Source organism: Schistocerca serialis, chromosome 7 (assembly GCF_023864345.2).
Source record: "Schistocerca serialis cubense isolate TAMUIC-IGC-003099 chromosome 7, iqSchSeri2.2, whole genome shotgun sequence".
NCBI lineage: Eukaryota > Metazoa > Arthropoda > Insecta > Orthoptera > Acrididae > Schistocerca > Schistocerca serialis.
Window position 1 is genome coordinate 414,656,800 of NC_064644.1, and position 26,162 is coordinate 414,682,961.

At 40.1% G+C, this 26,162-nt stretch overlaps 1 protein-coding gene across 1 annotated transcript in view; it reads left to right on the forward strand.

The window, feature by feature from the left end:
- LOC126412467 (splicing factor 3A subunit 2) overlaps positions 1-18,918 on the forward strand; it is a 37,648-nt gene extending 18,730 nt beyond the window's left edge. Inside the window, exons 3-5 of the mRNA XM_050082079.1 lie at positions 4,067-4,200; positions 14,087-14,344; positions 18,341-18,918. Coding sequence (XP_049938036.1) covers positions 4,067-4,200; positions 14,087-14,344; positions 18,341-18,715 — 767 coding nt within the window. The 3' untranslated portion in view covers positions 18,716-18,918. The remainder of the gene's footprint in view (positions 1-4,066; positions 4,201-14,086; positions 14,345-18,340) is intronic.
- Positions 18,919-26,162: the final 7,244 nt, after the last annotated feature.

The following is a 26,162-nucleotide window of genomic DNA, read 5'->3' on the forward strand; positions in this document are numbered from 1 at the left end:
GTTACATGTGGGAGGGACATCTCACACTTGGAAAATAAAATAACCAGATATAAATATAATTATGCATCTGAAGAAACAGTTAATACCTAGCGCATTGTTGCCATAGCTTGTAATTAATGATTGTAGGGTTACTTTCATTCTAAAAACAACAAAACATGATTACCAACACGTGAATGTTTCTATGATATTTTTGTGAACCTCATAGCACATGCTCACCAAGCTATATTCCCAAATTTCTTGTACTGGAAGAAACTGATAGTAAAACAGTAGAATGTAGAATTTGAGTGTCAATTTGATGTGAGAGAGGACTAAGTGTAGTAAAAATTTAATGTTTCATATTTATCCACATTATGGAATGCCGTAGTTCTCGTTTACACAAGAAATTTTACTGGATAACTATAGGCTTTCACAGAAAAAAAACCACACTTGTGGAAATTTGACATTTCGTAGAGAGAAGAGGGGGTTCTTTCAAATATTAATTATCAGAAATATCGATCAGGCATACATTTTGAGACATGAGGTTTTAAAGACCACATACGCTGGCAACAAATTTGTTTTCGGGCAGCTCACCCTTGCCTGTCCCAAACACTTACAAATTTTATAAACACACTGTCAGGCAGTAAGGTCACAAAAGGGGAATTTTCTAAACCAACTTAATCTTGGCAAAAATTTTGAAGCAACAAAATGTATTGACAGCTTTGACTTAAAGTTTGAGCCTTTTGCGAGAAATTCTTCATACTAGCTGAGTTGTTAACCAAGATTTGTGATGTGCCATCACAATTTTATTTCTGTTTCTTCTCTACTTGCCAAACTTCACAGAAGTCCTCCTGCATATGTAATGGGAATAGCATTCTTGAAATGAAAGATTTATGGAGAAACAGTCAGGCTGGAGCACCTGGAAATGACAGTAACTCTGTGTGTGTGTGTGTGTGTGTGTGTGTGTGTGTGTGTGTGTGTGTGTGTGTGTGTGTGTGTGTGTGGAGGGGGGGGGGTTGTTTTACACTTGTGTGAATGTTTGTTTTGTTTTGTCTGTCAGTAGCTTATAATATTAGTGGCAGTCAAAATTTCCAACTACATAAACTATTTCTGATATTTGATTTTTCTTGATCTCTCATGATCAAGCTATTATGCCACCAGTACAGTCAGCTTTGTTAACATCATTAATTTAAACTTGCCAATGGGGGTAATTAATGAAAAATGACTTTTGTAAACATTACACTAAAACTAATTGCATTGACAGTTAGCTCCAAACTTAATCCTTACAACCGCAGTAGTTTTATAGGTAGAGGTCCTGATGAATGCAGCGATGTAATTGTTTGTTTTATGCTGTTAAAATTCACAAAATTGTTAGGTAAAATTTACACAAACATCGATTTGAGATTTTGTAAGTACTTGACTAAGCCAGTGATGTAATAAAGCCAGTCAGTGAAGACCAGAAAATGTGAAATATGGGAAATAATTTGTGAAGTCACAAATATTTTTACATTGTTACGAAGAAGCGCCATGAGCAGCATTCTAAAACTCCTGACAAGTGGAGGTTGAGTGTGGGTGTGAGAGTGTGCTTGAAGGTCACTTTTGTACATTTCTCTTTAATAATTTGAAAACCATGGCATGTAGCAAAAACCGTATACATGTAGAAAATTTAACTATATTACATTTCCTGCAAAGAGATTCTGTTCATTTTTTTCTGTATGACTAACACTTTGCATGTAGTGAGCGAGAGAATATGACAGTCTTGCATTATTTATTAAGCCCAGCTATAACATTGCAGGTTGCATAAAACGACAGCAGTAGGAGCAGCTGAATCACACTGTATAAAGAGGATGGTGGATTTGTTGGTATGTATAGCTGTGCCTTGGGAATCAGGAAGGAACAGTGCAAATGTTCAGCCCTGTAGCATTTGTCTGTTGAAAGTGCTCGACATTATGTGAGTTGCGTGCGTGTGACTTCACTTCAGGGTGATTTTTTCCACCTGTGTAAATTCTAGGGATTGACTGATGAGAGGTTGCGGAACCAAAAAGTTCTAATGATCTCATACCTGGAAATGCATGGTTTCCAAGCTAGAGACCAATTGTTCAATCATACTTTGTTACAGAGACTGAATTGTACCAGTATTCAGATTGAGAGCTTGTCAACATGGTGTTTACTTATAGAAAGGAAACAGCAATGGATGGTGGGCAGCAAGGTTGTATCAGGAGACCAATCCCCACTGGCAACAACCACAGCATTCAATGTTTGCAACAGTGTCTCACCGTTTGTCTGAGGTCATTTCAGGAAGTAGGAAATCCTGAAGGACGTACCTGAAATTTTTGGACCGCCGTGTCAGTCCAGGCAGTTGGCTCGCCAGTACATGATAAGCCAGAAGACCATGTAGAACATTTGTTACTACCCTTATCACTTACAGCATATGCAGTGCTTACTAGCGAAAGACTTTCCACATTGGGAGCAGTTTTGTCACTGGTTTCTTCACCATGTAACCACGATTCCGGGATCTGTGTCATCCATCCTATTCACAGATGAGGCCGCCTATACGCAGAATGGAGTCTTCAACTTTCACAACACTCATCTGTGGGATAGTATGCAGAACTCCCATGGTATGGTGGCAACGAATCATTAGCATCGGTGCATCTTGAATGTGTGGGCTGGGATAATTGGCGATGATATTTTGGGGCCAGTCTTCCTTCCACATCGCCTAACTGGCCGAAATTATCAGTGTTTCTTGCAGATGACTTTGACCACCTGCTGGAAGAAGTGCCCTTGGTGATTCGAAGGGCTATGTGGCTGCTACACGATGGTACTCTGGCCGACTTTGCCGTTAATATCCAGATGCATCTCAATCGTGTTTTCCCTGGTCGATGGACTGGACAAGGAAGTCCAGTTGCATGGCTTGCCTGTTCACCGGATCTCAACCCGAGCATTTCTAGTTATGGGGCCATCTCAAAAGTATCGTGTATGCAGAGTCCATTTCAGATGTGGAGACACTGGAACTGTGTATTCATGCTGCCTTTTGACACTGTTTGGATGCAGCCTGGCTGATGTGAATGTATGAGTCAGAACATGCTACCGAGTGTACACACATGTGTTGAGGATCATGGAAATCATTTTCAATGCATGCTGTAACTGTGGGTGTGTAGTACAGTGCATATTAGACCACAGTCTCTGCAACAGTGAATGATTGAGTAAATTGTCTCCAGAAGGGAAACCATGCATTTCTGGACACAAGTTCATTAGACCTATTTTGTTCCATATCCTCTCATCAGTGAATCCCTAGAGTTTGTGCAGATGGAAAAAAGTCACCATGTATAAAGGACAAGAAAGAGGAACAACAAGGTGTAGTATAGTTTTTGACCCCATAACAGCTGTCAGGGAGTGAACTTTATCCCTGAAAGTCTGCTGTGTGTGGCAAACACAGTATGTCATGTGCATGCATGTTTGTATGGAATAAATGATTTTGAGAAGATCGGATATCCTTGAAAGACAGCAATTGTGTCATTACTCCTCCGTCATTGCTGCATTAGATGCTGCCATCAGAAATTACTCAAGGTGAATGGAGGAAGACATTCAGCTCATGTTGGGCACTACGCCATCATGACAGAGCATCTGGAGTTCCAAAAAATCTGTGCACAGTGATTTCCCCACAGTGTGATGGATGAGCAGAAGTTGAACGGAATGTTGCCATCACTGCATCACCTGGTACAATATCACAATGAAGACTATTGTTACCTGTCTCATATTGTCATGCGAGATGAAATACGATGTTGTTGTTTTGAGCTGGAGAGCGATCATCAGGGCCAAGATTGGAAACACAGGGATTCATCCCTAACGCAAAAATCCAAAGCTGCGCACGCCAGCTCCAGGAAAGTCATGATGACATTTTTCTTTGACTGCAAGGGCCCACTGCTCATTGACTTTCTGGAACACCGGTGCCACAGTTTGTTTTTGGACGAGGCCGCAGCTGATTCCTGCCTTCATCGCATTGTCCACAAGAACTAACCCATTGTCTATGATAAAATTTACTATTTTGTGAGGCAACCATAATAATTGTTTTTCTTTTATTCGCTTCCAGGGTCATATGAGTGTAAACTTTGCCTCACACTGCATAACAATGAAGGGAGCTATTTGGCACACACACAGGGAAAGAAGCATCAGGCAAATTTGGCTCGTCGCGCTGCTAAAGAAGCAAAGGAGTCACCACAACAGGTCTGTACTTGCAGCTCAAATTGCCAACAGTTCTCTGTTTAAGTGTTTGTCATAGCTTTCTGTACTCAGAAGCGTTCACTTCATTTCAGGAGATTTAATTAATTTCATACATATCCCTTATGGCAGGAAAAGCCATCTACTCCACCAGTTCTGGTCCTTCAGAGAGGTGCTGCTCCCATGTCACCCTCGTGAGAGAAGCACCGGTAGTTGTGTTCAAAAGTTGTAGGCGCAAAAATCAGTGGCAGTGTAGGTTTTGGCATTCTCAGGCAGCCTAAATGTTAAGGCTACTGCTCGCAAAAAGCAGGAAATGCAGCTTTTGAGTCCGTACCTGGCTTGTATGTTAAATTGTCACAATACAATTAGAAACACAATTGCTGTTTTCTATAAAATCTATTGGTAGACACTTTTGTACATACACTGATGAGCCACAACATGATGACCACTTGCTGAATAGTGTGTTAGCCCACTTTTAGAACATAATAAAGCAGCACTTCTGCATAGCGTGGGTTCAACAAGTTTTTGGTAGTTTTTCAGAGGTATGTGGCACCAGATGTCTACTAACATGTGGCTTGTGGGATCGGAGCTGTTGCCTGATAGCATCCCAGATGTGTTCAATCAGATTCAGTTCAGGTGAATCTGGTGGCCAAGACATCGATGTGATTTCTCTATTGTGATCCTCAAACAAATGTAGTGCGATTCTGGCCTTGTGATATAAGCAGTTATCTGGCTGGAATATCCATTACAATCAGGGAGGACCTCAAGCGTAAAGGGGTGCAAGTGGTCCTCAGCAGTGTTCATGTAGTCCACAGTTGTCATTGTGCCTTTGGTTACTGCCCTATCATAGCATAATACTGTCCCCAGCAGCCTTTGTCCGTGGCACGGTGCATGTTGTGAGACACTGTTTGTCTGGAAGATGGTATATCTGACCTTTGAGCTAGTGTAGCAAGAAACATGATTCAGCCAACACTGTGACATGTTTCCATGGATTCACAGTCCAGTTTCAGTGGCCCCACACTCATTGCATTCGTAATTACTGATGTTAGGCCAGCATGGTAACAGTGATCATCTATTGTGGTGTCCCATGTTCAGTAATGTTTGCTGAATGGTGTCCTCCAACACACTTGTGCCTACACCAGCATTGTACTCTGTTGTCACATCTACCACAAATCACCACCTCATGCTTCAAAGAGTGTCGAGCTTCCGACCTCCACATCCTATAACGTAGTGTGGATGTCCGACACCTACTCTGTTCTTTTACTGTCCTTCGAGCACTATACGTAGATGACCACAACAGTAGCACACAAACAGCAAACCAGCTTTGCTATTTCTGAGGTGCTCATTTCCAGGTGCCAGGCCGTAATGCTCTGCTATTGTCAAAGTTGCTTATGCCATGGATTTCCGTATTTGCACCTTGAACTATAACTGGTATGATTCCCCTTCCATTTCTGCTCCACTTGTTTACTTTCCTTTCTGTATTGTGTGCCTAAAATGCCACCAGGCAGCACTCAATCCCACAGAGCATTAGGGGTTTTTACCCATCAGGGTGTTTGATATATTTAGCTATTCTTGCGTATTCATATTTTTTTTTTTACATTAAGAAGTGTCCAATGAGTTATTTCTCACCACTGCTATTGAACAAATATAGGATCTATTTTTTTAATTCTTTCATGTTGCAAAAAGTAAAATTAATTGCTTGTCATGAAAGTCCCTGTAGCTATTACTTTCATTTTATTCATGAGTGTTCTTGTCATGTGATTTACAAAGCAAAAGTGTTTCCACCATATTTAGATTTAGAGTAATGTTTCTTCTGTTAAAAGATATCATTCAATGATATTGACATGAAATTGAAATATCGTAATGCTGATGATGTAATAAACATTAAATAGTTCCATATGCAGCTTGTTGTCCTGTGCGTTTAATTGTAGCAGAAAGAGAATTCCAACTTTTCATTATATCTAAGTCTCATAATTCCTTTGTTGTCCCCCCCCATCCCCCCCCCCCTCACACACACACACACACACACACACACACACACACACACACACACACACACTCGCTGAAGGCCAGAGTACTGAGCAGCCAGCATGTTGTTTACATTAATACCAGGCTTGTTCCGACGTCCCACCTCAGGTACACAATGTCCAAACTCTTTGTAACATGATCTCGCATTTGACTAAGCAATTACGTTAGAAGCATACTAAAGGGGAAGTGACATGATAGAATACCTTTGGTAGTGGTGATCCCCATTGTAGTAGTAGTGATCCCCATTGTAGTAGTAGTCTATTACAGGTATGGTTGGTTCTCCACAAAAGAGAAGTTCTGGGAGACCCGTTTGGGATTGGGTCAGTGCTGAGATGACTGATAATGCCCTCAAAAAAATATTATAGATATTTGTTGCTATGTGTTCAGTTACCAGCAGTTATGTTAATAAGCTTGAAATGTTTTGTAGTAAGCAGCACTCGGAAATATTCTAATGTTTACAGACAATTTATTTTATATGTTTTTGAGAACTGTGTCATTCTATTTTAGGATATTGAAATCTGGGCTCTGGCCTTCAAATCCTGTGAAGAAAATCAAAGGAAGGCTGTCCTTAAGGTCCCCTTGTCGGTTAATAATTTTTATCCTCAAGTCGCATTCGAGTGAAAGAGTGTTTGTTGGTGGCAGGATGACCTCTGGCTCTGCTTGTGGAGGTAATTGGAGGTGAGGTGCTGCTAGGTAGGGCTTTCTCCCAGTCCTCTGCCCAAGTGAGCATTTGTGGAAATAATTAAGCTTCAGTGTAGAATTAACTTGTCTGAGTCTGCTGTGCCGCCTCCTCCTGGAGGGATTAGCCTTGACAACTGGTGTGCATACATTAATACAAAATCCTCTGCATTTAGCTTTGTGATACATTCTGTGACTATAGACAAGCCCTGAAACACTACTCTCAGTGCCTGTTTGGAATTCATCAAATCAGAATGAAATTTTATGTTCTCGGCATTACTTTGAGAACATTTTTCCACACAAGCAGCATATCATATGGTTTGAGGTTTGTTAACAGCTCTCCTGCTAGATGAAGAAAGGTGTCATATACCTTATGTCTATATGGCCATGTCTGACAGGGCAATGATTGTCAGTTGAATCTCAGTAACTTCATTGACCAGTCACAATTGCCCTTTTATTTGTGCAGATACTATCAGTTGCAGCAAAAAAAATTACAATTAGCCTTCTCCAGTTTTTCCGAATGTTGTGTTAAGCCCCCAACATGGGAGAGCATAATGACAGACTGTGTTGGCAATGGAAGAAGCTGTGGGTGAGGGTGTGCTCTGTCCTGCAGTTCTGAACCAGCGGGACAGCTCTCTTCACCCTCCCAAACTTTGACATTGTCACACATTCTCTAAAAACTAATTAGTTTATATCCATGGAAAATAGTAACGGTAAAATAGCTTGTAAGGAAGACTTTCTTTGTTTCAGTAAATGCATGCATTTATATTCCTTCGAGAATGTGAACAAAAATGTCACTGAGTTTTTTTATTTATTTGCTATAATATGTAAGGTTAGCTGTCTAGTGGCTATGACAAACCATGGTAATTACTACATGAAAAAGAAAAGTATGCTGCAGTTTCATAATACAGTCTCTCTCTTTTTTTGGCATACTGTGTTATAATAAGGCTTCAAGATATAAATTTTAATTAGCTTACATGAAATTAAGTTAAACCTACATGCAATTTGTAATTACACTTTTTATCCCTGGTGTGTCCTGGTATCAGCAGACTGAGATGCCTACATTCAGAGCATGCTTGCAGTGGAGTTGCTCATGTCAGCTTTCACCCCAGTGGGCTGGAGGAGAAAGGAGGGGAGGGGGGTGGGGGTGGAATGGCAAGAGACTCCCACTTTTTGTACTTCTTTGGTTGTTACACACAAATACTATAGGGATGTTATCAAGGTTACTAGCCCTGAATTAGCTCTTTTTGCCATGGGCCTTAGACTGCTTTGCTAATAATCTGGATGCTGTCATGATGAATGATTGTGAAACCAGTGAAGAAGACAATAAAAAGCTGCCACTTATGTTGAAGTCATTAGCAGCCGTGTAAAAAATAGTGTGATTGTGACTGGTCAGGTAAGCCATTGTAATTTTACAGTACATTTTGTGTTACCATGTTCTTTTTCCAATGCACTACCCTTATATATCTACATCTGTACTCCAAAAGCCACCTAAGGGTGTGTGGTGGAGGGTCCCTTGTGTACCACTGTCACTTTCCCCTTTCCTTGTTCCAGTTGTGAATGGTTTGCAGGTAGAACGATTGCTGGTAAGCCTCCATGTGAGCTCAGATCTCTTTAATTTTGCTTTCATAATCTTTTTGCAAGATATTCTTTCAGGAATATACGTGCTCAGAACTTTAACTGTAAAGCAGACCTTAATGCAGAACACTTCTCTTGCAGTGCGTACCACTGGATTTGGCTGAGGATCTGTGTAGCACTTGCACGGTTACTAAATGAACCTGTAATGAAATGTGTTGCTCTTCTTTGGATCTTCTCTATTTCCTCTATCAGTCTTATCTGGTATGGATCCCAGACTGATGGGAATTATTCAAGTATTGATCAAACAAAGATTTTGTAAGCTACCTCCATTGTAGATGGGCAAAATTTCCTGCACATTCCTCCAGTGAATCTCTGTCTGGCAACTGCCTTACCTACAATTAGTTTTATGTAGTTATTCCACTTTAGATGGCATCATAAGCATATGGACATGACTGCTTCCATTGATAGGTCTGCAATCGTGTAATCATACAATAATGGTATCATAAGCATGTGGACATGACTGCTTCCATTGACAGGCCTGCAATCGTGTAATCATATAATAATGGGTCTTTCTGCCTATCTATGTGCATTCCTACCATATCATTGACAACATCAGAACCCTTCTTGTTGAAAGTAATATCACTTTCCTTGCCTGCTCTAATATTCCTTTTGACTTTCTTCATCCTTCTTGTCACCAGAGCTGGAACTGGTACCCAATCCTTCTCTAATTACTATTTGGTTGCTGGAATTGTGTCTAATAATAACAAGATACATTTAAAATTACACTAATGATATGATAGCTAAGTTAGCTGTTTTATACTTATGTTATCCTATGATGCAAATGCCCTTCTATTTTCACATTCAAGGAGATGTCCACTGCAAGCCAGGCCATATAGCTTTACACCCATTTACACCATATAACACTGCAGGGAGGCTAAAGATGCCAATGCCATATCAGCTGAAAAGGACCAGGGAGTGAACTCTGTAATGAGTGGTAATTTGAAGATCCTCACAGAAGCAAATACAATCCACTGCAAGGATGCTTATTCCTTCATAACACCAACTTCTGTCAGTGTGCCACCGTAACAGAAAAGCCAGTTGTAACTGAAATAACATTGTCAACAAATGATCTGCACTGTCTCCTCAACATGATCTGCTACAACAATTTTTATTTCTAGTTACCTGTTTAGAGTTTTTAGCAATGACTTTTTCTCACTATTTAATTTTTCATATTTTTACAAAACAATCAACATTCAGTATGCCACGGTATGGCATTGTGAAGTGATCAGGTGACTGTGGGTAAAAATATAACAAATAAAACAACGTAATTAGTCAGTCACTTAATGTCTAAAGGTCGTATGTCATTTTTTCCCAATATCTTATGATTTAACTGGTGATAGTTCTTTCTGTCACAGAGCTTATAATAATGAGCAAGCATCTTTGATTTTTGTTCAAACTGAGTTTCATGAATTACTTATGAAGTGTATAGTATTCATTTTTTATCTGTCTGAAAATGTCAGAATAGTGCTTCAGAAATTGCCTTTCATGAATGAAAATTGTGTTGGAACAGTGTTACACATCTGTTTCCCTTTCTGCAGGTGGCAAAAATTTTTAGGTTCCAAAAGGAAGAGAAATAAAATAGGAATTAAATTCTCATATAGTCTGAAAATAAATTGTAGCAAGATGTACACTGGGACATAACTGGCCTATTTATCAGAAAAAATGGGATTTAAGTCTGTTTTTCATATCACCATTTAGGTTTTTCATTGTTGTGGTCTATACAGTAAAGACCACACAGGTTTTTCATGGTTTCCTTAAATCTCTGTAGCCGAATGATATGAAAAACAGCATAGTAAAGAGAGTTTTACATCTTTATCAGTATTGAAGTGATTCTAGCATTACTGATTTTTCTACTTTTATACAATGCAGTTATTTGGCAGGTAATATTCCTCTTCAGGCAGTAAACAGGGGCAAGTGTAGTCATCAGTCCCGTGTCTGATACCAATTAGAATGGCTAGGAGTGACATCCACTACAGTGGATGGTGGAAGTGAGTTGTTAGTATCAGGAAGATGGTAATACATCACTCTGCACAGGATAGCAATATAATGGTGTGTGGATGCCAGGTTGTTCTCTGACATATCAACATGAAAACCAGTGTTGAAGAGGTGTGACAGTCGGCACTGTTATGCGGCTTTTTGTGGTTGATGCTGTAGTATACAGAGAAGTTGCAGCATTAGAAAATTGTAGCGAAATGCTGGAAGATCTGCAGCGGATAGGCACTTGGTGCAGGGAGTGGCAACTGACCCTTAACATAGACAAATGCAACGTATTGCGAATACATAGAAAGAAGGATCCTTTATTGCATTATTATATGATAGTGGAATAAACACTAGTAGCAGTTACTTCTGTAAAATATCTGGGTGTATGCGTGCGGAACGATTTGAAGTGCAATGATCATATAAAATTAATTGTTCGTAAGGCAGGTACCAGGTTGAGATTCATTGGGAGAGTCCTTAGAAAATGTAGTTCATCAACAAAGGAGGTGGCTTGCAAAACACTCGTTCGACCTATACTTGAGTATTGCTCATCAGTGTGGGATCCTTACCAGGTCGGGTTGCAGAGGAGATAGAGAAGATCCAAAGAAGAGCGGGGAGTTTCGTCACAGGGTTATTTGGTAAGCGTGATAGTGTTACGGAGATGTTTAGCAAACTCCAGTGGCAGACTCCACAAGAAAGGCGCTCTGCATCGCAGTGTAGCTTGCTGTCCAGGTTTCGAGAAGGTGTGTCTCTGGATGAGGTATCAAATGTATTGCTTCCCCCTACTTATACCTCACGAGGAGATCATGAATGCAAAATTAGAGAGATTCGAGCGCGCATGGAGGCTTTCCGGCAGTCGTTCTTCCCGTGAACCATACGCGACTGGAACCGGAAAGGGAGGCAATGACAGCGGCATGTAAAGTGCCCTCCGCCCCACACCGTTGGGTGGCTTGTGGAATATAAATGTAGATGTAGAGTGATGATGACAGCTACCCCACAGGGATGCTGACTGCAGCAGGGACAACAAGCAGTTTGCCCACACTGCAGATTAAAGACTATCCAGCATGGACAAGATGGCTTATAGTAGCATCAGGGTCTGCCCACATGGACAGAGGTATACAGCAACATGTTTGCCTGCCCAAGTGATGGTGGCTGCCTGGTCCTGGGCCCAAACCGTCTCACGGGATAGGAGGTCAGCAGCAGCCATAGTAGGTCCCCAAGTGGCCTGACAGTTGGAGGGAGGGCACCAACTTCACTGCATCAGACTTGGCAAAAGCAGCAGCGCCGCAGATAGCTGCGGCAGAGTCCGTAGGTTGTGATTTGTTGATCAAGGTCTTCCCTCAGAACTGGTGACTGGCAGACTATGATACATTTGACTAAGATTGATGAGTGTATATACTAACTTCGTGTGTTCTTGCTTTGCTACAGCATCGGTGTCTGTCAAGTAAGTCATGACATACCACAGCTCAGATGTGAAGCAACCAGGTCACCCATTGTGGCTCTGCCTTTCTGCTACATTGGTGCACCTCTGGTGCTTCCGCTCAGTTGCAGCTTCTGGTGATCAGCCCAATGCTTTGGAGACACTACTCGCCATATCACCAGGTAGCTCCTGTTGGAACTGTGTCTGACCAGCTCTGACCTGACACGTTTCCATGGCCTCTTGCATTAGCTGCTGCAGTGATGTTTACTCAGTTATGCCAAAAAGTAGCAGTGGCAGTACATAACCTACTAGTCAGTTGCAGCTGCATTTTTGTGGTGTATTATATACTAACCTTTGACTAATTAGTTGCAGCAAATATAGTATCGAATAACCTAAATACATTAAATGTACTACCCCTAAGTTTTGGATTTACTGCCAGATACCTTATTTTAATTATTTTGGTTGTTATTTACCTTATGGCTGTGAATAAAGTAAACAAGCATAACGTGTTATATAGAACAATGAACAAGCGCACAAAAGCTAAAACAAAAAGAAAGAAAGAAAGAAATTGTTATGAAACTGTTGCTCTCCTAACATTGCTGTGTGAAAGTGGGTGATAGGATTTAAATAAGAAACAAGAAAAATAAATTGCAATGCTGAAATTAGATTTTTAGTAGCTACTAAAGGATATAAAGTACCAACAGAATCAGAAATAAGGTCATTAGAGGGGAAAAAAAACAAGTGGGTGGTGTACAAGAAAAGTGCTAAGAAAACTGAAGATGGAAGAAACACCTGCAGAGAATGGATCCAGAGTGATTAGCAAGTTTTAAAATTGAAAGTCAGAGTGAGAAAGATGTCACACCAGGCAAAAGAAAAGAGGGGGCCCATAACAGGCAATATATGGCATAGTAGGGGAAACAAAGATATGAAGAAGATGGTGATATACTTTTCTGTGTCGGTTTCTTAAACCAGTGATAAAGAGTGACAGTCCTGCTAAACTGTCATTCTGCTCCACTTCCTCTTTCCTATCCCTCCTTTATCTGCTAATGAAGCTGAGAGACACCATTCATATTTTGCATTAGTGTTAGCTCCATTATATTTATTCTATTCAGCAGTAAAACACAGAGATCTGTATATTCTAATGTAAAATACTAGTTGCATTTTTGCAGGTTTCGCCTTCTTTATGGTAATGTATACACTGTTACAAAGGTTTTGTTTGTTTTGCATTGCAAGTTGTCATGCAGTTTGATCTTAAAATTGAAGTTATAAAATGAGTAGTGTATGTTGTAAGCTCATGTTGTTTCATGCTATTATTTGAAACTTATAACACTTACTGTATACAGAGCGAGTCAGGTGCCCTTACCAATCGGTTTTATGCAACCTGCAATGCCTTCAAAAACATGCTCTAGATTTTCATATTCTCTCACTGCTATGTGAAAACTGTTAGTCCTATCGAAGAATTGGATAGGACCTTTTTGTAGGAAATTTAATGTAGTTAAATTTTGTTCTGGGATGCGTTTTCTCAGAAGGCCACTGTTGAGTTATTCGAAAAAAATGTGTGTGGTTTTTTTTTTTTTTAATTCAAAAACCATAGCCTCTAGCAAAAACTACAATAAATATCGTACAAAAAGGTCCTGTTCACTTTTTCTGTAGGACTAACAGTTTGGGTGTAGCTAGTGAAAGAATTTCTTATTCATGGTATTTGGAGATGGTGCATGTTGCATAAAACCCAGCACTAGAGCAGCTGAATCAATGTGTATAACAAAAATCACATTCTATACATAACTGTGCTTGTCATATGATTTTATTATTATTTACAAGAATGATATGTCAACATCCATTTGTGCACTCGAGAATGAGCACTTGCTTGAAACCAGCAAGTAGTACTTAATAAAATACTCTCTTTAAACTTACACCATGTCAAAATAATAATCATTCTCTCTTTTATTCAAAGCTTGGCAATATGGTGCTTAGAAGTTCTCAGTTGCCAAATTATAATGCCTGTAACCAGTGTGCCTCTCTCTTAGTGTATGATTAGTGTCTCTCTATTCTAACTTTTCTGCTTAGCTTTGATTTTTCAGGTTTTGAGAAAGATATAGGTAGCAGGAAAAGTGAAACAGAAATTAATAGTATTTGTACACAATGTTCTAGCCTGCACCTGAAAAACCAAGAGTTGAACCCAAGAAGTTTGTGAAGATTGGTCGTCCTGGTTACCGTGTGACAAAGCAACGGGATCCCGAAACAGGGCAGCAGAGTTTACTGTTTCAAATAGATTATCCTGAAATTGCAGAAGGTGTTCTTCCTCGGCATCGTTTCATGTCTGCATATGAACAGAAGGTTGAACCTCCAGACAGAAAGTGGCAATATCTTCTATTTGCAGCTGAACCATATGAAACAATAGCATTTAAGGTATGATATTTTATGTTCATGTGCATTTTAGTATTTAATTTTCATAATCTGTGTATATGCTTAAGGTTGCAGATGACAAAGGAATTCTACACTGCATGGTTGGACAAAATTTCACAGTGCATTGTCATATAATGGAACTTCATTAGGTTATACCAACACAAAGCCATGTTTCATTGTAAAATATAAAATAACCGTAGTGTCTTCTATTAGGAAACCTTTCACAAAGGAGACAAAAGAAACAGTACTTAATGTTTTCTTATTAAAAGAGAGAATCACAGATTACTTTTGAAAAGGAACATACTTTCCATAATAGTCTCAAACTTTTTTTTTTTTTTTTTTTTTTAATGCGACATATAACAAGAAATATCTAGACAACATTTATCATGGGTAGAATAGTCACAGTGACATATTCAACTGTGGAGAAGATATAAGTGCCAGAAGCCGCAACAATCATCCTAGGAGACCACAATAGGTGTGTTGTGATTTTTGTGTACTTCCAATGTTAGTAGCAATTATGTGGTGCAAGTCATATGGTACATGTCTGATTTTAAATCCCACTGCTTTACATATGCATTACTACCTGGAAACAGACAAATTATTTACAAGAATTAAACTTAAAATACAACAAATTTTGTATCTCTTGGTTTCGTCAATTCACTTAGGGGAAAATATATCTAAAAACATAGATGATGTGACTTATCGAACGAAAGTGCTGGCAGGTCGATAGACACACAAACAAACATAAACATACACACGAAATTCAAGCTTTCGCAACAAACTGTTGCCTCATCAGGAAAGAGGGAAGGAGAGGGAAAGACGAAAGGATGTGGGTTTTAAGGGAGAGGGTAAGGAGTCATTCCAATCCCGGGAGCGGAGAGACTTACCTTAGGGGGAAAAAAGGACAGGTATACACTCGCGCGCACACACACACACACACACACACACACACACACACATATCCATCCGCACATACACAGACACAAGCAGACATTTGTAAAGGCAAAGAGTTTGGGCAGTGATGTCAGTGAGGCGGAAGTAAAGAGGCAAAGATGTTGTTGAAAGACAGGTGAGGTATGAGCGACGGCAACTTGAAATTAGCGGAGGTTGAGGCCTGGCGGATAACGAGAAGAGAGGATATACTGAAGGGCAAGTTCCCATCTCCGGAGTTCTGACAGGTTGGTGTTAATGGGAAATATCCAGATAACCCGGACGGTGTAACACTGTGCCAAGATGTGCTGGCCGTGCACCAAGGCATGTTTAGCCACAGGATGATTCTCATTACCAACAAACACTGTCTGCCTGTGTCCATTCACATGAATGGACAGTTTGTTGCTGGTCATTCCCACATAGAAAGCTTCACAGTGTAGGCAGGTCAGTTGGTCAATCACGTGGGTGCTTTCACACGTGGCTCTGACTTTGATTGTGTACACCTTCCGGGTTACAGGACTGGAGTAGGTGGTGGTGGGAGGGTGCATGGGACAGGTTTTACAATGGGGGTGGTTACAAGGGTAGGAGACAGAGGGTAGGGAAGGTGGTTTGGGGATTTCATAGGAACGAACTAAGAGGTTACGAAGGTTAGGTGGACGGCGGAAAGACACTCTTGGTGGAGTGGGGAGGATTTCATGAAGGATGGATCTCATTTCAGGGCAGGATTTGAGGAAGTCGTATCCCTGCTGGAGAGCCACATTCAGAGTCTGATCCAGTCCCGGAAAGTATCCTGTCACAAGTGGGGCACTTTTGTGGTTCTTCTGTGGGAGGTTCTGGGTTTGAGGGGATGAGGAAGTGGCTCTAGTTATTTGCTTCTGTACCAGGTCGGGAGGTTAGTTGCGGGATGCGAAAGCTGTTTTCAGGTTGTTGGTGTAATGGTTCAGGGATTCCAGACTGGAGCAGATTCGTTTGCCACAAAGACCTAGGCTGTAGGGAAGGGACCGTTTGATGTGGAATGGGTGGCAGCTGTCATAATGGAGGTACTGTTGCTTGTTGGTGGGTTTGATGTGGACGGATGTGTGAAGCTGGCCATTGGACAGATGGAGGTCAACGTCAAGGAAGGTGGCATGGGATTTGGAGTAGGACCAGGTGAATCTGATGGAACCAAAGGAGTTGAGGTTGGAGAGGAAATTCTGGAGTTCTTCTTCACTGTGAGTCCAGATCATGAAGATGTCATCAATAAATCTGTACCAAACTTTGGGTTGGCAGGCCTGGGTAACCAAGAAGGCTTCCTCTAAGCGACCCATGAATAGGTTGGCATACGAGGGGGCCATCCTGGTACCCATGGCTGTTCCCTTTAATTGTTGGTATGTCTGGCCTTCAAAAGTGAAGAAGTTGTGGGTCAGGATGAAGCTGGCTAAGGTAATGAGGAAAGAGGTTTTAGGTAGGGTGGCAGGTGATCGGTATGAAAGGAAGTGCTCCATCGCAGCGAGGCCCTGGACGTGCGGAATATTTGTGTATAAGGAAGTGGCATCAATGGTTACAAGGATGGTTTCTGGGAGTAACAGACTGGGTAAGGATTCCAGGCATTCGAGAAAGTGGTTGGTGTCTTTGATGAAGGATGGGAGACTGCATGTAATGGGTTGAAGGTGTTGATCCGGTGTAAAACCTGTCCCATGCACCCTCCCACCACCTACTCCAGTCCTGTAACCCGGAAGGTGTATACGATCAAAGGCAGAGTCATGTGTGAAAGCACCCACGTGATTTACCAACTGACCTGCCTACATTGTGAAGCTTTCTATGTGGGAATGACCAGCAACAAACTGTCCATTTGCATGAATGGATACAGGCAGACAGTGTTTGTTGGTAATGAGGATCACCCTGTGGCTAAACATGCCTTGATGCACGGCCAGCACATCTTGGCACAGTGTTACACCGTCCGGGTTATCTGGATACTTCCCACTGTGCTTTTTTTTTTTTTTATGGGCGGGGGGGGGGGGTTAGGGATCAGAAATGAGCTTCGTGTACTAGCTTTAAACGTGCCAGCAAGCAGCATAACATCGTCTCCAAACTTGCCATTTTCGTGTACTGAGTGACTCGACTCACAAGTCACTGCTGCTGTCTGTTTAACAGAGTTTGTACCTGACAACAATCACACACATCCCACATAGAGAGGAGAGCAAGTACATGAGTATAGTTGCAGACTTGTGGCATTGCTGCTACAGATACAACCACAGGACTAGATAATTATTGGATACCAGTACAGTGACTGATTGGTTAGCAGCAAATGTTGTTTTGTTTATGTGCACATTTATATAGATGTGTATATTTGTGTGTGTGTGTGTGTGTGTGTGTGTGTGTGTGTGTGTGTGTGTGTGTGTGTGTGTGCGCACGCGCGTGTGCATGTGCTTGTGCGTGTGAGCTTTAAGTTTATTGTATTATATGATGTCTATTCAGTGACTGTCTACACTTGCAAGGCATTATCAAGTCTGTGGTGACAGTACAAAAATCATGACATGAGGATGAAGTGCATTCTCTAAATGGGGATTAATTATGAAAATAAATTTACAACAGTCTTCAAAAAAGTTAGAGCTACTTGCCACGACCAAAAGGATACAGAAATGTTGTGCTTTTTGATTTCAGGAACACAACGTTTGACAAGTCACATACATATTCTTATGGTGGAGATGGAATAAACAAGAATACAACCACACTGTTTGCACTAGAAAACATTTGTATGTTTTTGATCTGAAGTGTACACTTAGACATAACTTCTCTTGTAATAAACATATTTGCAATTGTATACACTGCATCACTTAAATTTTGTCTTACACCCTCCACACTCTAACAAAGCGCAGCTTCATTGAGTGCCATTTAATCATGACAGTCGGTCATTTCGCCTTGTCTCTGCTACTTTACAACAGCAAGATAGTGTACTCGACTTCCGTACTAAGTCACAATTAGCCTTCACTCCTGCACATTTCAGTAAGAGAGAACGAGTGTGTCTAGTATTTTATAAAAAAAATATACTATTGCTACAATCATCACACTTTCTCTTGTCTTTTACAGGTCCCAAGCCGTGAAGTGGAAAAGACAGAGGGAAAATTCTGGACACACTGGAATAAAGACACAAAACAGTTCTTTTTGCAGTTTGCATTTAAAAATGAGCAAAAGCCAGTGGCTAAAGTCCCAGTGCCTGCTGTGCCAGGCCCACCGCCCCCAGTGTCTGGAGTGGGTGTGGGGATGCTTGCTGTGCACCCACCTCCCAACTTAGTGCCACCTCCAGTCCCACCTCCTCCACCAGTCGTTCAGCCGCCGCCGCCACCTCGAAATCTCGTGCCTCCGCCGGGGATGCCCCCCGCTCCTCCTGTTTTCAATCCAGTACCTCCACCTCCCCCTAAATCTGTATCTATAATTCCTCCTCCCCCTCCTAAGATTGCTTAAACTTGACATAAACTTCCTGTCTTGGTCATCTCAAAAAGACTTTGAGAATAATTTGATTGTTAACAGGACACAGAACTTGCACACACTTATTGTTGCCTTACAGTGTATATACACAGTCAAAAAAACTGAATGTATCTCAGTGACAGAAATTGAGATTTAATATTCTTCACATTTTCAAAATAATAAAGATTTTTTTAATACAATTAACATTTCTTATTCACTGTATGTCAATATGTTTTAAAAAAAATGTTCTTCTACTTTTAAAGACTATTATTATTCTTTACTTGCAGGCTTATCTATATGGTGGAATTTTGTATGTCTATGTTAAACGGCAATGTAAATATGGGAGTAGCTGAAAAGTAATGCACACTTGCTTTGTAGAATGTGACCTAAATGACTTTGAGAAATGTGCCAAGTAGCATGTGAACAGTAACTTCTCCATATATACATATGCACAATTCGAATGAATTGTGTTCATCCAGTGTATTTTGAATTGCGGAAGTATGGAGATGTGTGTTAAAAAGCAAACTGTTTGAATGTTTAACTGACGAAAAATTGACTCCTAGTGAGGTTCATCATTGTTTGAAGGCTGTTTATGGTGACAATACTGTTGACAGGTCTACTGTAAATCAGTGGGTAGTAAAAATCTGTATTGCAGGCCTGGGAAAACCATAAATGTTTACGAAACTTGCAGTGGATGTCCATCACTTCTACAGACAATAAACATTGTAAACTCATCAACGATTTGATTCAAAATGACTAGCAAATCACTCAAAAGTGTAGTGAAAACCATATTGGAATATTCAAGAAACGTGTCAGTTTCATTATTGAACAATTAGGATATTGTAAAATTTGTGCACAATGGGTACCATGCTGTCTCTCACACGAAAAAAAAAAAAAAAAAAAAAAAACAGAATTGATTGGAAAACAGTGAGCAACTTTTTCAGTGTTACTGTGACAAAGGAGATGGCCTCCTTTCGAGTATTGTGATAGGGGAGGAGTCATGGGTACATCATTATGACCAAGAAGAGAAAAGACAGGCTCACAGAGTTTATGTAACTGATTGTCTGGTATGAGAGGCAATGGTAAATTCTTCTCAGTACATAGAGACTCTAAAAAATCGAGTTTGTCTTGCTAGAGGTAGCTTAGCACCAATAATCTAGCAACTTAATAATGCTCAGATCCACACATCTCACATGCTACTGATGAGGCTCTGTGAAACCTGAAGATTGAACCGACTCCACACTCTCCAATCCACCCCCCTCCAAAAAAAAAAAAGAAGGAAAAAACACATCTCGTGATTTTTATTTTTTTCCTCCAAGAGAGAGCTCAAGGGTAATCATTACATTTCAGATGACGAGATGAAGGCAGCTGTCAAGTCTTGGATTCGAGAAAGTCTGAAGAATTTTTCAGTGATGGAATGAAAAAAACTTGTTACATGTTGGGAGAAATATGTTAGTCCCAACAATGAATATTTGAAAAATAAATATATGATTTTGAAGCTTAAAAATTAAACGTTAATAAACTTTCTGCCTGATCTTCCTAATTGCTTTTTGCGTGTTTTACAAGCATGTGTGCTTTACTTTTCAGCACACGCTCATAATTTAGGAACTGGGGAGACAACTCGCCTGATAGAAGCAATAGAAGCATTGAGTCAGTGACAGGCACCAAAAAATGAATGAAAACTTTGCTAGGTTTTGAATGAATCCTTTAACAATGTAGAGTATGTACACGTACACACACACCCCTCTGTGGTGCTACATCATTCTGGCTTGAACACTCAATTACAGTTCGACAGCTTGTTTCTCCTGGGGTGGGTTGAGGGGAAAAAAGTTGTGGGAGGAAGGGTTGGGGAGGAGAAACTTAAGACTTGGAGAGAGGCAGCAGATGTGTGGGATAGGTATGCAAGAGGAAGAGGCAACAGGTGGATCATTCCATGTCAAGTGTCCCAGTTTAGAAGATGCATCCAGCTCAGTCGTCATCAACTGTAATGAAATTTGTACAGTATGTACCTGATGGTCCTACATGAACTTGTGCAAAGTTTCAGGCTCACCTGTAACTTGGATGAGGTACTAGAGCCACTTCTGTGAAGACCACTTTTATCGAGACCGAAACGTCGCGAAGAAATCTTCAAGTTTGACCTTCCACTGTTCCTAATGTAAAAGAGCTAGACTCTTGCTTCTGGGTATAGTGGTACAACTTTTTGTGCTCTTCACACAAATGATGGAAGTACGAGGTGTGGCTAGAAAAAAACCAGACTAGTACTGGTGAAACAATAAAACGAATGCAATAAGGCTGAAAGTCGCGTGGCCTGTCACGCGACTCTCGCTCCGCCTACTGCTCGAGTTTCATCTGCCTCCTGCACTCAGTCTGCCCGTGGCGTCTGTTTTAAGTAGTTGACGTTTTGTCTGTGCGTCGGAAAATGTTGAGTGTACAGAAAGAACAGCGTGTTAACATCAAATTTTGTTTCAAACTAGGAAAATCTGCAAGTGAAACGTTTGTAATGTTACAACAAGTGTACGGCGATGATTGTTTATCGCGAACACAAGTGTTTGAGTGGTTTAAACGATTTAAAGATGGCCGCGAAGACACCAGTGATGACACTCGCACTGGCAGACCATTGTCAGCAAAAACTGATGCAAACATTGAAAAAATCGGTAAACTTGTTCGACAAGATCGCCGTTTAACAATCAGAGCAGTGTCTGAGTTAACAGGAGTTGACAAGGAAAGTGTTAGGCAGATTCTTCATGAAAGTTTCAACATGAACAAAGTGTGTTCAAAAATGGTTCCAAAGTGTCTCACAATTGAACAGAAGGAACGCCGAAGAATGATTTGTTCTGACATCCTGGAAAACATTGAAAGTGATCCCACCTTCTTACAAAATGTTATTACTTGCGATGAATCGTGGTTTTTTACTTACGATCCCGAAACTAAACGCCAATCGATGCATTGGAAAACTCCTGGTTCTCCACGACAAAAAAAAGCATGAATGTCAAAATCGAAATTCAAGGCAATGATGACTTTTTTTTTTTTTTTTTTTTTTTTTTTTTTTTTTTTTTTTTTTTTTTTTTTTTTTTTTTTTTTGACATCAAAGGGATTGTGCACATTGATTGGGTACCAGAGGGACAAACAGTGAATCAGCATTACTACATTAGCGTCCTGGCTACCCTACGTGAGCGAGTACGGAGAAAACGGAACGATTTGTGGAGAAAAAAGTCATGGATCCTTCACCAAGACAATGCCCCAGCTCACAGTGCGTTGTCAGTGAAGACGTTTTTGGCAAAACACAACATTCCCATCTTAGATCATCCACCCTACTCACCTGATTTGGCCCCCTGTGACTTTTTTCTTTTCCCTAAAGTCAAGTCAGCTTTGAAAGGAATTAGATTTGAGACTGTTGAAGCAGTAAAAGAAAAAGCGACGGAAGTAATGTATGGACTTACCGAAAATGATCTGCAGCATTGCTATGAACAGTGGAAAATTCGTATGGAGCGGTGTAGAGACCGAGGAGGAGAGTACATTGAAGGAGATAACATGAAATTGTAAATAATTGTAAATAAATGTTTTTTTCAGCATCAGTCCGGTTTTTTTCTAGCCGCACCTCGTAGAGTTCAGAAAGCAATGCATTTGGCATAATTTCAGTTCAAAGTGGGCAACAAATCATGTCATGAGAAATTTGTCCCATGCTTTAATGAGGCATAAGTAGCAGAGAAAGTGTGCTAAAGGACCTGGTTCTTTTGCCAAACTATTGTCCGTCTGGGTGTTTAGTATATCACAAATTTGGGCTTGGCTTATATATTTAATTACTGTGCTACCATCCTGTAAATTTCCTAAAAAACATGAATGTATCAAAATATAACTGCATTCAAAGTCGTGTGTCTCAAAATGGACACCTACCACACTACATTCATTAACACCATTCAACAGAGCACATTTCATTCTACTAGAAAAACATATTTTCATTTTGGTGTCTCTTTGGGTAAGGTGCAAAAATTGCACCTTAAATTTGGAATTTTGTTGATTATGTCTGCAGTGTTTAATTATTCATTTTGCTTAATATTTGGTGATTTTAAACCTGTTTGTGACTGATTCATTGCTAAATTTAACTGTACTAGAGACTGATACATAATTTTCGTGAAGATGAATGCTTATTAATTTTATTTCTTTTCTTTATTTAGGACTTGACAATTTGATTTTAGTACCCGAAGCATATCAAGTTGTTGTTAAAATGGAAAAATAAGATCAAGTTAATGATGCAGTTTTTGAAAGACTGATTCCCCATGCCATTTAATGACATACAGTGCCTTAAAAGGACTAAAAGCTGCAAAGGAACTTTCCTTAGAACAACAAGATTTATTTACTAGATGGAGTGGTTTACACTCTACTGAAAATGTTCAGCTACACTTCTATCATGAAGCTTTACTCCTACAAAGATTTGAATTTATGCAAAGATCATCCTGCAACCCATTTGGTAAGAGATACCTTACTGCACGAAAAAGCTTGCGCTCAATCAACATAGAAACTGCTGACCTACTAAAAAGGATAACTGTGTCTGATATTAAACCATGTCCGAAAAATGTGGCCGTCCTGTAGAAAAGAATTTGATACACTGAAATATTCACAAATGGAAGTTAACATCTTAGTCAGATGAAGATGGTGAGACAAATGATGTTCACAATTTGAGTATGAGCTTAACAGCTGTTGGAATATCACCACTAAAATTTCAACAAATTGGTGCAAGGGATACAAAAGGATATGCAAAGCCCAAAATACATCAAGTTGAAGGTTCAGTTATTAAGAAAATTGCAGAAGTGGGAGGACTTGATCCCAGTGAACTGGAGCAACCATCCACAAGCAAGCAATGCTTGACTTGTTCAGATTACAGTCAGCTGATCCAAGAATTGAAAGACAAATTACATATATCAAATCAATGAGAAAAATCAAATTTTGACCTTAGTTCCTCAAAGCTGGTCTATCAAAAAGACTATGGACGAATTTAGTATTTCAGAAAGAATGGTAAGGAAGACTAGAAAGTTAAAAGATTAACAGGGAATATTGATAAAGCCCAAAGATAAATGTGGAAAAAAAGCTTTCTGAGGCTGTGAAGGCAAGAGTCAATGAACATTTTTGTGATGAAGAGTTTAGTCGGATTTGTCCAGGAAAAGAGGACTATTTTACTGTTTGGATTGATGGAGAAAGGGCTCAAAAACAAAAATTACTGAGCAACTTAAAAGAAATGTTTGTTGCGTATTGCAATAAAAAATGGACCCTAAATTGGATTTTCCCAATTTTGTGAATTAAGGCCAAAATGGTCTTTGAGAGTATGCCCAGCTGGTTCACATTCAGTTTGTGACTGCACAATATGGGAAAATTTAAAACTAATGTTGGCACATAGCCCAATAAAAGAAGAAATATTACTGAACAAAATTGTCTGTAATTTGGAAACAAAGGATTGCATGCTTCATCACTATGAAGTATGTCCAGAAACAGAAGCTCTAAAGGAATATTTGGGAAGTGCTTTTGTAGATATTGATTCTGAGGATAAAATTCAGTTCAAACAATGGACTCTCACTGACGGGGATACACTTGAAACCAGAGAAATGACGTTGAAGAATTCATTGAACTATTAAGTTACAAAACTTTTGGCCCTTTCTACTCGCCACTACACTGCAAAGCATCAGAGCAAGCATTTGCAGTTCACTAAAGAAGGTCTCAAACCAGGAGAATTGATTACATGAATGGATTTTGCTGAAAATTACTTCTTTATTGTCCAAGACACAGTTCAAGGATTCCATTGGGAAAATAGTCAAGCTACAATACAGCCATTTGTAATTTACTGAAAAGATAATGAAGACCTAAAATGCATCAGCTGCTGCATAATCAGTGGTTGCCTCTGTCATGACACAGTTGCAGTGCATGTGTTTTTAACATACTTCATCAAGTCCCTGAAGTGCATTTTTAAAGAAATTAAGCATATTCACTATTTTAGTGATGGTTCTGCTGCACAGTACAAAAATTTAAAGAGCTTCCTAAATCTTTGCCATCATAAAAAGATTTTCGCATTACTGCAGAATGGAATTTTTTTGGAACAAACTATAGGAAATCCCATGTGATGGAATTGGGGGCACGGTTAAGTATTGAGCAGCATAGCCTTCAGCGCCCAATTGACATCCAAATCTTTAACACCAAGTGATCTGTTTGAATATTGGCAAAAAATGTGCATCGCATTGAATTGATCCCTATTAGAAAAGAAATTATTGAAGATGCAAAAATTGATCAAGAAAAACGTTTTGAGGGCGGATGTACAGTGTCTGGTGCAAAAGACCATTACCATTCTGTGCCAATTGATGAAAAGTGAGGGGAAGCCGCATGAACCGTGGCATGGCACCTAAGACTGCATGGCAACAGATAATTGCAGTCATACCAGTTCTAGCTGCTTCAATGATGGGGTGGCAATAAAGTTTGCCGGAAGCAATAGTTTTAGACATCAGCAACAAATTTAAAACATTTAACAACTGAAGGAATCTGCTTTTATGGCTTGGGAACCACAAACAGACTCAAACAAGGCTTGGGAACCTGTTGGATACCCACATTCAAGCTTGGGAATCTGCTAGATACCCACATTCAGGCTTGGGAACATGCAGTAATGAAATGTACCCGTGGCTGACCTAGCATGGCTATAGGGCGTGGCCCCTTGGCGATCGGGCTACTAGTCACTGAGATTGGTAGTGGCATAACGACCATGGACCAACGCAAGGATTTTTGTCAAATTACAAAAAGTTTCAATAGTTTAGGCGCAATTTTTGCACCTTACCCAAAGACACACCAAAATGAAAACAAGTTTTTCTAATAGAATGAAATGTGCTCTGTTGTGGTGTTAATGAATGTAATGTGGTAGATGTCCATTTTGAGAATTACTTTGAACATGGGTATATTTTGATACATTCATGTTTTTTTATCAAATTTACAGGATGGTAGCACAGGAATTAAACGCACAATCCAGGCCCAAATTTGTGATGTACTGAGCACCCAGACAGTAGTTTGGCAAACGACCAGGTCCATAGCGCACTTTCTCCACTACTTATGCCTCATTAAAGTATGCGACAAATTTCCCGTGACATGTTTTCTTGCCCACTTTGAACTGAGATTATACCAATGCATTGCTTTCTGAACTCTACTTCCATCATTTGTGTGTAGAGCACAAAAAGTTGTACCACTATACCCAGAAGTAAGAGTCTATCTCTTTTACATTAGGAATAGTGGAATGCCAAACTTGAAGATTTCTTTGCAACTTTTCGGTCTTTGTAAAAATGGTCGTCACGAAAGTGGCTCTAGCACCTCAACCAAGTTACAGGTGAGTCTGAGACTTTGCATACGTTCATGTAGGGCCCTCAGGTACATACTGTTCAAAATTGAAGATGGTTGAGCTGGGAGCCCTAGGACACTT